This window comes from Mus pahari, chromosome 14, assembly GCF_900095145.1.
Source record: "Mus pahari chromosome 14, PAHARI_EIJ_v1.1, whole genome shotgun sequence".
In the NCBI taxonomy this organism is placed as follows: Eukaryota; Metazoa; Chordata; class Mammalia; order Rodentia; family Muridae; genus Mus; species Mus pahari.
In genome coordinates, this window is record NC_034603.1 from 20253324 (window position 1) to 20267992 (window position 14669).

The 14669-nt window shown below is 41.4% G+C and overlaps 1 protein-coding gene across 1 annotated transcript in view; it reads left to right on the plus strand.

Annotated features, from left to right (window-relative positions):
* Nucleotides 1–13693, plus strand: part of Ppp2ca (protein phosphatase 2 catalytic subunit alpha) — a 26017-nt gene extending 12324 nt beyond the window's left edge. The window contains exons 2-7 of the mRNA XM_021211992.2: nucleotides 3098–3307; nucleotides 7506–7679; nucleotides 8196–8285; nucleotides 8673–8834; nucleotides 10382–10500; nucleotides 12161–13693. Coding sequence (XP_021067651.1) covers nucleotides 3098–3307; nucleotides 7506–7679; nucleotides 8196–8285; nucleotides 8673–8834; nucleotides 10382–10500; nucleotides 12161–12233 — 828 coding nt within the window. The 3' untranslated portion in view covers nucleotides 12234–13693. The remainder of the gene's footprint in view (nucleotides 1–3097; nucleotides 3308–7505; nucleotides 7680–8195; nucleotides 8286–8672; nucleotides 8835–10381; nucleotides 10501–12160) is intronic.
* The last annotated feature ends 976 nt before the right edge of the window (nucleotides 13694–14669 follow it).

The following is a 14669-nucleotide window of genomic DNA, read 5'->3' on the forward strand; positions in this document are numbered from 1 at the left end:
CTAGAGGATCTGATTCAGCTCTAAGTGTCTATGTCTTGTAAGCTGCCATGTGGATTCTGGGAATTAAATCCAGGTCTTAGAAGAGGCTGGTGCTCTTTAACCATTACTGAGCCATCTCCAGACCCCAATGAAAATCCTTTTTTTCTTTAAGCCTTATATTATTAAAGCATGGGAGGGCAACAGTCAGAGGGCAGGGTTCTTTCTTTTCACCATATGGGGGCCAGAAGAAATTCAGGGCATCAGGTTTGCTGAGTCAGCTCTCCAGCCCCTGTTAAAACATTTTTAATAGGCGGTTTGATTACATCTGATATATACCACTGTTTTTTCCTATGTTAAATTATTGTTTTCTGAAATGTGGTCAGAAGGGCAGAAAGAAAGACGCGACTGGCTTTCTTTTTCTTTTTCTTTTTCTTTTTTTTAACTTATTATATGTAGTTCACTGTAGCTGTCTTCAGAAACCCCAGAAGAGGACATCAGATCTCATTACAGATGGCTGTGAGCCACCATGTGGTTGCTGGGATTTGAACTCAGGACCTTCGGAAGAGCAGTCACTGCTCTTAACCGCTAGCCATCTCTCCAGCCCCCCTGACTGGCTTTCTTAAATTTACTTACTGTTAAATTTTAAAAATTTTGCTGCGTTTGATCAAATTCAGATTATTGGAGTTAGTGGTAAGCAATTTTACCCTCTTATCCATCTTGCTGGCCATAACTTCCCCAGATTTAGAGAAGTTTTTCACAATGCTCATTCTTTTTATTTTACTGTGATAGTGCCGACGTTAAATATCCAGTTTACTGGACAACGAAAGTTCATGTGTTGTATCTGCTCCCAGGAATAGAGCTCTACATGGGTGTAGGAGCAAATCATATGATACACCTTGCTGTGACCTCATTGCACACCTCCGTTGACTGTAGTTAGAGGATCTCTGCATTCACCAAGAGTTCAACCGGGTCTGAGTCTGCATTAAGAACTGGGAGAGGCATTGTTTGTTAGAAAAGTAGGCTGTCGGGCTGGAGAGATGGCTCAGTGGGTAAGAGCACCCGACTGCTCTTCCGAAGGTCCGGAGTTCAAATCCCAGCAACCACATGGTGGCTCACAACCATCTGTAACAAGATCTGACTCCCTCTTCTGGAGTGTCTGAAGACAGCTACAGTGTACTTACATATAATACATAAATAAATCTTTAAAAGAAAAGAAAAAAGAAAAGTAGGCGTCAAAGAAGGTAGTTTTAAAATGCAAAGGAAACTACTAGTTTTTGTAAGCAACATATGTGAAAGGTCTAAAGTTTGAAAAAATGCCACTCGCGGTTATTTCACCTCAGAAATGGGATTGTGATCTATGGGGATAGTTAGTGTTGTATGTGCCTTTAAAAAGCAAACAATCCCAGCACTTGGGAGGCAGAGGCAGGCGGATTTCTGAGTTCCAGGCCAGCCTTGTCCAAAAAAAAAAAAAGCATAGAGACTGGCATTTCAAATGTGTAGCTAAGGTTGCCTTCATCTTAAATTGTAGTAATATTACATATTACCAGTAGGCAGCTTGGTTCTCTATGTGTGGGCAGGTGTTTCTTTTGAGAAAGGATCTCCATATGTAAGTCCAGACTGGCCCTCAATGCTGGGATTACAGGCTAGTTGAATTTCAGTGTGGACTATTGGTCATGTATCTAATTAAAATGGCCTGCCTTTCCTTCCTTATACTTATAGTCTTCTTTGTTCATTTAGTCTATTCTCTTTTTCTCCTTACTTAATTACAGCCTTTCTCTTCTCCTTTGCTGTGGGAATGACCTGTTTCACACACCAGTGTCCAGTGTCTAGCACAGGGTGGAGTCACTCAGGTGGTATAGCAAATAATTGTCTTCCAGTATACATTTTTAGCATACATGGTTGTCTGTTGACTGAATGATAGTTTCTAAATGGAGCCTAGAATGCATGTATGTTAGCTACATTCTAAGGGAAAAAAAATATATGTATATATATAATTTAATGTATGAGTATACTGTAGCTGACTTCAGACACACCAGAAGAGGGCACTGGATCCCATTACAGAAGGTTGTGAGCCACCATGTGGTTGCTGGGAATTGAACTCAGGACCTCTGGAAGAGCAGTCAGTGCTCTTAATCCTGCTAAGCCATCTCTCCAGCTCAAGAACTTGATATTTCTAGGGGAGTTAAACGTCTTAACCTCCAAAAAAAAATCAAGTCTAAGAAACCTCAAAGCCAGAGGAGGTAGCATTAAATGCTCTTTTTCCACCCTCTTTTAAATTAATTTACTTACCTGTATGTATTCTCTGTGCCACTTCTGTGTAGTACCCTTAGAGGCCAGAATAGGTATTGATCACCTGGAAGTACAAATATATGTGAGCCACCATCTGGGTGCTGAGAATTGACCCTGAAAGAGCCGCTGATATTCTTAACCACTGAGTCATCTCTGTAGTCCAGGTCTTGTTCATTTTCACTGACCTTGTGTAGATGTTACTAATGTCTTCAGTATTCTAGTGAGGTAGAAATTTGATAGTCTTTACAAATTGATGCTGGTCATTGAGTGTCATCCTGGTATGTATTCTCTAGATGTCCACCATAAGGTAGCTAATGGATAGAGTGTAACCATATATTGTCTTATGAATATACCCAGTGGGCTAGTGAGATGACTAAGTCCCTTGCCAGCAAACCCGAGAACCTGGATTTGATTACCAGAACCCACATGGATGAATGTGCACACATGCACACAAAATACACAAAGTGTAATTTTCAAAATTAAAAATGTAGGGCCTGGAGAGATAGCTCAACAGTTAAGAGCACTAACTGTCCTAAGTTCAATTCTCAGCAACCATCTGGTAGCTCACAACCATCTGTAGTGGAATCTGATGCCCTCTTCTGGTGTGTCTGGGGACAGCCACAGTGTACTACTCATTGATAAAGTAAATAAACCTTTAAATAAATATATAAATATTCATAAATATATATATAATTTAAAATGTTAATCTGTCTTGTGTTGCAAATGCCTATGGCTTCATATTTTACAGGTTCTGTTTCTTGAACAAAAGCATCTTCGTTGGTGCTGTTTAATGCTGAATGTATTGCTTCATTTTTTTCTTTACCTGTAGGCTAAAGAAATCCTGACAAAAGAATCCAACGTTCAAGAGGTTCGATGTCCAGTCACTGTGTGTGGAGATGTGCATGGGCAATTTCATGATCTCATGGAACTCTTTAGAATTGGTGGTAAATCACCAGATACAAATTACCTGTTTATGGGAGACTATGTGGACAGAGGATATTACTCCGTTGAAACAGTTACACTGCTTGTAGCTCTTAAGGTAATTTTACTTTTTTTTGTTTGGACTTTTTGAACGGGGTAGGAGCTATCTGAAAGGTTCTTTTCCATTTGGTACGTTTATCTGAATGTTGAATTTTAGAACAAGACTTCCACGGTTAAGAATGTAAAATAATGTGACTGTCAACTTAATCATCATCTGCATTTGGAGCTAGGAGATGATTCAGAGCACAGTGCGATGGATACCTCAGGAGTTCTGTTCTGTTCTGGTCTGTTTGAGACAGTCTCAGTGCATAGCTCTGGCTGTCCTGAAACTCACTATGCAGACAGGCTAGCCTCGCTCAGAGGTCATCGCACTGTGATTAGAGGTGGGCATCACTATGCCCAGCTGCTTTTTTTTTTCTTTAATGTTAGCAAACCAGTCAAGTAGAAGTTTTAGTTTAGTACATTGGCTATCGAAGTAATACAGCTTCCTTGACATATTAGGAAAGTGTGACTAGCAATGTTGGATTATCTATATCATTTGATAGTCCTATGAGAATTTCACTGAGGAAGAATTAAGAGGAAAGGATCAGATTTCTGTGAAGAAAATATGTTGTCTTAAATATTAGAAAAGGAATTTGACCTAAATGTCCAAGAGTGAGCAAATACCTAAATAGTAGTTTATTCTCATGGAGTAACTTGCAGGCATTACACATCACCTAATAAGGATTAAAATGAGAACTGAAGGATGTAGTCCCAGTGCTGGTAAGGCCGAGATAAAAAAAGACTTGAGTGTTGGGGCCAGTCTGGCTTATGCAGTAAAAACCTTTTCTTTAAAAATAATAAATAAAAGAAGCAAATTTTAGAATTCCTTGGTGTCATTTGTAGCCCTGGCTGTTCTGGAACTCACTCTGTAGACCAGGCTGGCCTTGAACTCAGAAATTCACCTGCCTCTACCTCCCAAGTGTTGGGATTAAAGGCATGCGCCACCACGCCCGGCAGCATTGTTTTTTTTTTTTTTTTTTTTTGAGGCATCTTCCTTTAATGTTGATTGGCTATACCTCAGGAGGGGGGAGCTTTGCCCCCTTTTTATTTTTTATTTTTTTAATTTATTCATTATATGTAAGTACACTGTAGTTGTCTTCAGACACTCCAGAAGAGGGCATCAGATCTTGTTACGGATGGTTGTGAGCCACCATGTGGTTGCTGGGATTTGAACTCCGGACCTTCGGAAGAGCAGTCAGGTGCTCTTACCCACTGAGCCATCTCACCAACCCACTTTGCCCCTTTCTAGGTAACATTCTCATTTTTATCACAGAATATTCTAAGCAAGAAACTTGATGTCGGTGATTTTCTAACATTGGAGAAGCAGTTTCAGCCAGAGCTGTCTTTAATTAGCATCTGCATTGCATAGGATTATCAAGTGGGGAGTTGAGAGGAGATGTAGGCAGTTTGTGTGGTGACTCCAGATACCCTGAAAGAAGCTAGTGGCTCGGCATCACGTGGAAGGCGCGGGCTGCTTTTAAGAGGTTATAATACTACTGGACACTTCAAACACAGAGGCTGGCTAATCTCTTAGTTCAACAATAGCCTAATCCAAGATAGAGAGCACTCGCCAAGACTCCATGGCGAGCGACCCTGCCTCAAAAAACAGAATTCATGTACCAAGGACTAAGATTGCACTGTGTTTTCCTAAATGTCATAAGCACAAATCCTAATTCCCTGTACACCAGAGTGTGACTGTACTTCTCTATAACTCCATCCCCAAGGAGGTAGAAACAGGAATTCCTGATGCTCACTGCTCAGCCAGCTTAGCCAATGAGATGCTGTCTTTAAGGAGGTAGGTGGCCATTTCTGAGGATGACACCCAAGTTTGTCCTCTGGCCTCCAGGTGAACATGAACATAGGAAAGAAAATGGGAGACCACATGGAGAAAACAGCTGTCTATAAATGAAGAAAACCCCAGCTCTGCTGACAGACACCATGGAGGACAAGCACCCCTGTAGTGTATGGGCCCACTCTGAGACTAATGGCACCTTAGCAATGAATACTGTGGGAAAGGTCGTCCTCTCTCAAGTGGTGTCTGAACAAATGTATCAAAACAGATCCATGGCTTCACTGAACAGCAGAGGTTATAAATCTAGGAGAAAAGAATATCTATGCTCTTGGTTAGGCTCAGACTTCTTAACTGATCAGGGACTGATGATCCAGGGGCTGGGAATGCAGCCCAGTGTCTGTAGAGTGGTTAGCATGCAAGAAGCCCTGGATTTGACCCCAACACAGTGTAAGTATGTGATGGATCATGCATGTTTGTAATTCTAACATTCAGGAGATGGAGGCAGGAGGAACAGTTCTAGGCTAGCATTGGATGTATAAAACCTTGCCTCAAAAATTCATAAAAACCGAGCTGGACGTGGTGGCGCACGCCTTTAATCCCAGCACTCGGGAGGCAGAGGCAGGCGGATTTCTGAGTTCGAGGCCAGCCTGGTCTACCGAGTGAGTTCCTGGACAGCCAGGGCTATACAGAGAAAACCCTGTCTTGAAAAATCAATTTTAAAAAAACCTAAGATTTTCCTATTCTTTAAAAAATGCAGCAAAGTTTATAAAAACACTTGTTCAAATTGTTCTATTCTTGGTACTTCATATTGAACTCAGCCTTTTGCATGCTTGCACGTATTCATCACTGAGCTATACAGCCTTACTTCAAATTTAAAACATTTTTTGCAGTTGCTTGTTAATTTTATGTAACCCTGTATGGGTCCAGACACACCACTAAATATGTCTTACAGTCAGTTCTTTCCTTCCACCGTTTGGGTCCTAGAGATCAGACTGGCAGCTAACAAATACAATGTAGCCACATTGTGTCTTATGACTTGGGCTGTCTTGGGACATAGTGAGTAAAAGACAGTTGCCACTAAACCTGATGACCTGAATTTGAGCATTGGAACCCACATGGGTGAAATGAGAGGACACATACGCACACTCACGATAAATGAAATGTAATTTTAAAGTCAGACTTGGTGACATGCACCTTTACTGTCAATCATCTCACAAGATAGGTCTTATTTTTATTGTTGTTGTGTGATGGTTCTGGCGAGTGTTGTTTCCATTGTACAAGTGCTGGGATTAAAAGCATGCGCCACCACTACCCGGCTCAATTGCAGTCTTTTACTGTTAGGATTACAAGCACGTGGAGCCGTGTCAAGACAGATTTCTTGAGACAGGGAGTGTGAAATGAGTTTGCCACTTTAAAGAATTGATGAAGTTACACACAAATCGTTCATGTAGCTCAATAGCTATACTCTAGGAATATGTGAGCAGATGAGCTCAGTAACTAAGAAACAGGAAAACTGGAGCAGATACAGGAATCACAGGGTGTGGCATCCCCGAATGCTAATGTGCAGCTGTGAAAAGAGCACACCCTCATCTGTGCTGTAACATGGTGACTCCAAGGAATATGTAGCACAAGAAACTATGTTTTGTAATTTTTCACTTACATTAAATTTCTAGAAAAGTCATTCTCAAGACAAGTAAATCGGTGGTTGTCAGACCGGGAGAGGGGGGCCATTGCAGATGGGGAGGAATCTTGACAAGGCTCTAAAACTGAGTCGGGATCATTGTTGCATAACTAAATGTAGTAAAGGTCAGAAAAAATATGATTTTTATTTCACACAAGATAGTGCAGGGAGGGGCTGGTGAGATGGCTCAGCAGGTAAGAGCACCCGTCTGCTCTTCCAAAGGTCCTGAGTTCAAATCCCAGCAACCACATGATGGCTCACAACCATCCATAACGAGATCTGGCACCCTCTTCTGGAGTGTCTGAAGATAGCTACAGTGTACTTACATATAATAAATAAATAAATCTTTTTTAAAAAAAAAGATAGTGCAGGGAGTTTGGTTTTAATTGAGATGATATTGGTAAGCATTTTATAAACCTTTAATTAAAAATGTTTATTATCATCAGGCTGTGGTAACACATGCATTTAATCTCAGCTCAAGAGGCAGAGGCAGGTGGATCTCCTTGAGCTGAAGAACAGCCAGGGCTACACAGAGAAACCTACTCTTGAAAAACAGCAACAACAGTTTTAAAAGTTTATAATCTAATTTCAGTTCATTGAAGTTTAGAGATGTGCCCTTCTTAACCCCTCCTTCTCCTCTCAATTGGAACTTTGGATTTACCTATAGAAAGTTTTAGGAAATGTCTATTGCATTGCTTTTTTTTTTGGAAAGAGCTAGCATCTATTGTTCATTTTCTTTAGGTTCGTTACCGAGAGCGTATCACCATACTCCGAGGGAATCACGAGAGCAGACAGATCACACAGGTTTATGGGTTCTACGATGAGTGTTTAAGGAAATACGGAAATGCAAACGTTTGGAAATACTTCACAGACCTTTTTGACTATCTTCCTCTCACTGCCTTGGTGGATGGGCAGGTGTGTGTGCCATAAAACTAACTGTTTGTTTTCCTGTTTCCAATAATTGTTTTCTTGGTGTTTAGCAGGCACTGAATTTCCATCCCTTTGGGGATACATTTTAGTAAATATTGATAAGTTCTTTTCTATGTGCTGAACTGTCAGGATAAGATCATGGGGGTGGGAAATGTAACCCATTCAGCTTTGGGGGATGTTCGTAGAGGGGTCTGGGAGATGGAAGGGATTGTTTGCCAGTCCTGAGTGTGAGGTGAATATCAGTCTCTGGAGGGACTGTGGGTAAGCTAGAGAAACACTTTTTTGAAGGAGCCTCAGTGATGGTGGTTGGTCAGGAACAAGAATAGATACTTGGTAGTTGGTATTAGGTCAGAACAATAGCCGGTTATTCAGAGTCCATCCTCATTGAGACCGAGAGCCTAGAACTGATGTAGCTAAATGGTGTCGGTTCCTGCCTAACATGTAGTCCAAAGATTTTAGTTTCTCTAAGGTATAATTACCATTTGTAATCAATCTTTTTAGATCTTCTGTCTACATGGTGGTCTGTCGCCATCCATAGACACACTGGATCACATCCGAGCACTTGATCGCCTACAAGAAGTTCCTCATGAGGTATGACTGATAAATTCTCAGAAACTCTTTAGGAAGAACAAAAATTGTTTAGCTGTAGCATAATTTATCATATGTTCACTCAGGTTTTCAAAATGAAATGACATGAGCCCCTTACCATTGCTCATTAAAAGTTTAGAAGCCTTCCTGGTCGTCACCACTAGCCCATCTGTCTAATAATGAAACTCAGATACACGGGCAGATGGGACAAGTTACTGAGGGCAGTGTGCCTTGTGGGAATTGATTTCCATTTCAGAGATACCTTAACTGCAAAATTCAGGCTGTGTTCACACATCCTAAGAATGTGACTTTTGTAGTGTTGCTTAGGTGAACTATCACATGAAGAGTCCCACCTTTGGAAGTCAGTTTATAACTTGTCCTGCTTTTTAGGGTCCAATGTGTGACTTGCTGTGGTCAGATCCAGATGACCGTGGAGGCTGGGGGATATCTCCTCGAGGAGCTGGTTATACCTTTGGCCAAGATATTTCTGAGACATTTAATCATGCCAATGGCCTCACATTGGTGTCCAGAGCTCACCAGCTGGTGATGGAGGTATGTTCTTTTCTTAACCTGTCAAACTAACTGTAGTAACTGAAGGAGAGGAGTTTGACACTGATGCTGTCAGCAAGATGTCCTTTATTCCTATAGAGTCTACCATGGGAGCTAAACCCTCTTCAGTAAATGGACAGTTAAAGGAAAGTCAGGTCCATGGCTGATAGTGGGCATCCACTTAATGACTCAGAGGCACTTGGGATTAATGATGAAAGGATGAAGATTCAGAGCGATGAAGAAGGGTATAATATATGGCAGTGGTTTGTTTCACATTGTCTAGTTTCTTTGTAGGAAAAGAAAGAAACATCAAGATATTGATGCCCTCTAGATAACTGGCTTGTAGGTGATTTGAAATAAGCCTTTCTTCTGTCAGGGTTCTTACGTAAAACATTTACTACCATGCTTTGAGAATGAGAACATGGAACATTCAAACTATGGCAATGGGCAGTCTCTTCTACAAGAGTTTGTTGTCAGTACTGATGGTCAGCCGAGCACAGTGTCCCATGCCTCATTAGGTCATTAGTTAGCTAGTTTGCTGGTTGGTTGGTTGGTTATTTAGGTGGCAGCTAACCTGCCTTGTAATCCAAACTAGCATAGACTGTACAGTGAGACCCTATCTCCAAAAAAATAGTTCATTTTAAAATCAAGTTTAAGGTCTGTCTTAGGGCTTTACTGCTGTGAACAGACACCATGACCAAGGCAACTCTTATAAGGACAACATTTAATTGGGTCTGGCTAACAGGTTCAGAGGTTCAGTCATCAAGGTAGGAACATGGCAGCATCCAGGCAGGCATGGTGCGGGAGGAGCTCAGAGTTCTACACCTTCATCTGAAGGCTGCTAGCAGAATATTGGCTTCTAGACAGCTAGGATGAGGGTCTTATAGCCCACACCCACAGTGACACACCTACTCCAAGAGGGCCACACATGATAGTGCCACTTCCTGGGCCAAGCATACACAAACCATCACAAGGTCGTGTCAGTGAAAGACAGATTTGCATTTGGTGTTGGATAATATTTAGGTTGATTTGGTTGGTTGGTTGGTTGGTTGGTTGGTTGGTTTTTGCGGGATATGGTCTCCATGTAGATTAGGCTGGCCTCAAACTCAGAGATTCACCCGCCTCTGCCTCCTGGGATTAAAAGTGTGTGCCACCATGCCTGGCTTGTTTTTAAATGCTTAAGACAAAACAAAAACAGGGCTGGAGAGATGGCTCGGCAGTTAAGATCACTGACTGCTCTTCCAGAGATCCTGAGTTCAATTCCCAGCAACCATATGGTGGCTCACAACCATCTGTAATGGGATCTGATGCTCTCTGCTGGTGTGTCTGAAGATCGCAACAGTGTACTTACATAAAACAAGTAAATAAATCTTTTTCTAAAAAAGTATTTTTTTTTTTTTGTTTTGGTTTAGCAACACATTATTCATGTACATTTTATAGGTTGTATGAAATACAGAAAATAAACCCCTTTGGAGTTTTTCTATCTTAATGTGTTTATATTTATGTAGGTAGGTAAGGTTTGTTTTTTTTTTCCTGCCTCTTTTTTACAGGGATATAACTGGTGCCATGACCGGAATGTAGTAACAATTTTCAGTGCTCCAAACTATTGCTATCGCTGTGGTAACCAAGCTGCAATCATGGAACTTGACGACACCCTTAAGTATTCTTTGTAAGTATCTGCCCTGAACTAGCTTTGTGTTGTCCAGCTCTGCTTATACCAAAGCACGGGTTGGCTTTTGACTAAGTTTTTGTGGGAATGAACATACACATAATAGAAACTAGAGTCTCTTATTTGGAATGAATAACTGGTATGAGTTACTAGGACTTCAATTTCTTGTTGTGTTTGTTTGAAACAAGGTCTCACCATATAGCTCTGATTGTCTTGGGATTTGCTGTGTAGACCAGGCTGGCTTTGAAGTCACAGAGATCCATCTGTCTCCCTAGTGCTGGGACTAAAGACCTGTAACACTATGGTCATCTTCAACGTTTTTTTTGGGGTTTTTTGTTTGTTTGTTTGTTTGTTTGTTTTGGTTTTTCGAGGCAGGGTTTCTCTGTACAGCCCTGGCTGTCCTGGAACTCACTTGGTAGACCAGGCTGGCCTCGAACTCAGAAATCCACCTGCCTCTGCCTCCCAAGTGCTGGGATTAAAGGCGTGCGCCACCATGCCCAGCTCATCTTCAACTTTTTTGTTTGTTTTAGTTTTTGTTTTGTTTCGAGACAGGGTTTCTCTGTGTAGCCCTGGCTGTCCTGGAACTCACTTTGTAGACCAGGCTGGCCTCGAACTCAGAAATCCGCTTCCTCTGCCTCCCGAGTGCTGGGATCAAAGGCGTGTGCCACCACGCCTGGCCAGACATTTCTTAATATAGAAGGGGCCCCAATGTGTGAAAAGGTAGCCTCACAGACTACAGTTATAACGCAAGTGCAAAACTGGGAGACTGAGGCAAGGTCAAGAGGATTGCCAAGGGAAAGATATCCTTGACACTTTGCTTTTGATGGGATAAAATTCAGTGTCCGAAGACAGCATAGTGCTAGGGGAGCAGTTGTTCAACCTATAGTCCTAATTTATAGTCCACCATTGAGGGGAAGTTGAGGCAGGAACTAAAAGCAGATAACACCCACAGTCTAGATGTAATGTTACATTCCACCAGGGCTATATCAAGAAGCCACGACTCAAACAGAACTAAACAGAGAAGTGTGGGGGCCATTGCTTGCTGCTTATGTTCAATTAGCTTTCTTCATTTCTTTCTTTCTTTTCTTTTCTTTTCTTTTCTTTTTTTTTTTTTTTTTTTTTTGGTATTTTTCAAGACAGGGTTTCTCTGTCTAGCCCTGGCTGTCCAGGAACTCACTCTGTAGACCAGGCAGGCTGACCTCGAACTCAGAAATCTACCTGCCTCTGCCTCCCAAGTGCAGGGAGCCACCACCGCCCGGCTAGCTTTCTTCATTCTTAAACAGATGAAGGTTCTCTGCCTAGGGAATGGTAACAACCACGGTGGGTGTGGTGTTCCTACATCAATTAAGATGGTCTTCCACAGACATGCTCACAGGTCAACCTGAAACTAACCATGTATTTGTAGCCCAAGCTGGTCTAGAACTGTGATCTTCTTGCCTCAGTTTCCCAAGTGCTAATGTTAGAGCTGTGCCCCAGTATACCTAGCTCTATTAAAGTTGGGTTCTATTCTTTTAAAATATACTGAAATTGGATGGGGAATAAAATTTGAAAAGTTGAAAATCTTAGTTTTGTTAACTACATGGGCAGCTTCTGGGAAGATAAACAGTGATACATGGGCATCTTCTGAGAATATAAACAGTGTGTCTTACTTGTTTTTCAGCTTGCAGTTTGACCCAGCACCTCGTAGAGGCGAGCCACATGTCACTCGTCGTACCCCAGACTACTTCCTGTAGTGAAAATTTAAACTTGTACAGTATTGCCATGAACCGTATATTGACCTAATGGAAATGGAAAGAGCAACAGTAACTCCAAAGTGTCAGAAAATAGTTAACATTCAAAAAACTTGTTTTCACACGGACCAAAAGATGTGCCATATAAAAATACAAAGCCTCTTGTCATCAACAGCCGTGACCACTTTAGAATGAACCAGTTCATTGCATGCTGACGCGACATTGTTGGTCAAGAATCCAGTTTCTGGCATAGAGCTATTTGTAGTTACTTTTGCTTTCTTGAGAGACTGCAGATATAGGATGTAAACATTAACACCTGTGAGTCCAGTTGACTTCCACTTAGCTGTAGCTTACTCAGCATGACTGTAGATGAGGATAGCAAACAATCATTGGAGCTTAATGAACATTTTTAAATAAGTACCAAGGCCTCCCCTCTTGTTGTGTTTCTTTCAGGGATACCATTAATTTAATTGTATGATTTGTCTGCACTCAGTTTCTCCCCTTCTCAAATCTCGGCCCCTCGTTGTTCTTTGTTACTGTCAGAAAACCTGGTGAGTTGTTTTGAACAGAACTGTTTCCCTCCTGTAAGATGATGTTACTGCACAAGTCACCGCAGTGTTTTCATAATAAACTTGAGAACTGAGAAAGTCAGGTTTGAATTGTATCAGTGGGCACGACTGGTGCTGTTTATTAACAAGATAAATCTGTTGATCAATTTCAGAATTTGTAGAACCCCAGGTAAAGAAAAATAAAGATGAAGGCCACTGTGTAACCTCTCTGGCAACTCGTTGGTGTTCTTCAGCAGCTTGGGGACCTGTTTGACATACTGCAGTTTGTCTTGTTGCTGGCCTGCCCTTGTGAAAGGAAATCTGTGCTGTTCTTGTGGGACTTGATTGTTAAACCATAGAACTAGAGAGTTATGTTTTTAGGATTTTACTTAAAATAGCATGTTTTCAGGTAGAACTTAACACACTAAATGGTGTGTCTAATTAGGGTAGTTTCTGGTTACAAATATATTGCTATGTATATTTCATGGACTCTTTAAAATGATTGACAGAACGGTAAGTTCTTAACCAACATTTGTATATTTCTTGTCAAGTCATGTGATCTTAGAGTTAGTTAAACTGTCTAGATAAAGTGTTAGAACCTTAGCTTGTGTTCCTTACCTGGTAAAACGGTGAAACCGAGTGGAAGCGAAGTTGATTTGGGCTTATGTTTGCGCCAGGTCCCAGAGTGATGCCTGAGTGCCGAGCTCAGCAAGTAATGGGTTTCCCTTCTGTTCTTTGACTTGGCTTAAAACCGAAAATAGTTCTTCTGTGGGGACTGAATATTTGCTATTTTAAGCTACCTGGGCAAACATGAGGTTGCTTGATCATTACTGTGCGAGTGCAGTAAATAAATGTTTCCTTGCTTTGTACTGTGTTGAATTTGGAACCAACAGTGAAGTTACAATATTGCCCTGTTTTTGTTTTTGTTTTTGTTTTTGTTTTAAAAAAAAAAAAAGCCAGTTTGTGAGTTAGTTTTCTAAATCAAAAAACCCTAGACCAGGCAGTAGTGGCACACACCTTTAGTCCCAGCATGTGGGAGGCAGAGGCAGGGGGATTTCTGAGTTCGAGGCCAGCCTGGTCTACAAAGTGAGTTCTAGGACAGCCAGGGCTATACAGAGAAACCCTATCTCGAAAAACCAGGAATAAAATAAACAATACTATAATTTCTTCAAAAAATCAAATTATAGTTGAAAGGGAATCACTCAAATGAGAGAAGTTTTAATGGACACTATGAGAGTGCCATAAAAATTTAAGCCTTTTGATTAAGAGCAAAGAATTATCAAAAATGTGTGTTGTCAAGAAGTCTGGTCGGGTGCTTAGCAGTCAGTCTTGTAGCTCCCAGCTGCCTATAACTTCAACTCCAGAGGCCCTGATACTCTCTTCTGGTCTCCACAGCATCAGGCACACACATGGTGTACATGCCTGCAGGCAAACCACTCATACATAAAATAAAAATCAGTCTCTTTAAAAGACGTGTTAATGGCTACAAATGTAGTTCATTGGTAGAGCCACTTGCCTAGCACATGTACTATGCCCTGGGTTCTATCTCTAAAAGTTGGATAGATATAATGGTCACCCAGCATTTTGGAGGCAGATAGTAGATCTCTATGCCTAAGAATGAGTATTCCACAGAGAAGTGTACTTTGGAAATGGTAAGGTAACTCAGCCGGTAAAGGCATCTACACTTAGCAGCTGCCCTGAAGACGGAAGGTCAGTCTGTGGGATCTACTACATGGTGGAAGGAGAAAACCAACTCCTGCAAGCTATCCATACACACATGGTGGGGTATGCACACACAGAGATATTTCAAAAAAGGTAATTTGGGGGCTGGCGAGTGGAACCACAGTTAAGAACACACACTGCCCTTCAAGAAGACCCACACACCTCTGAA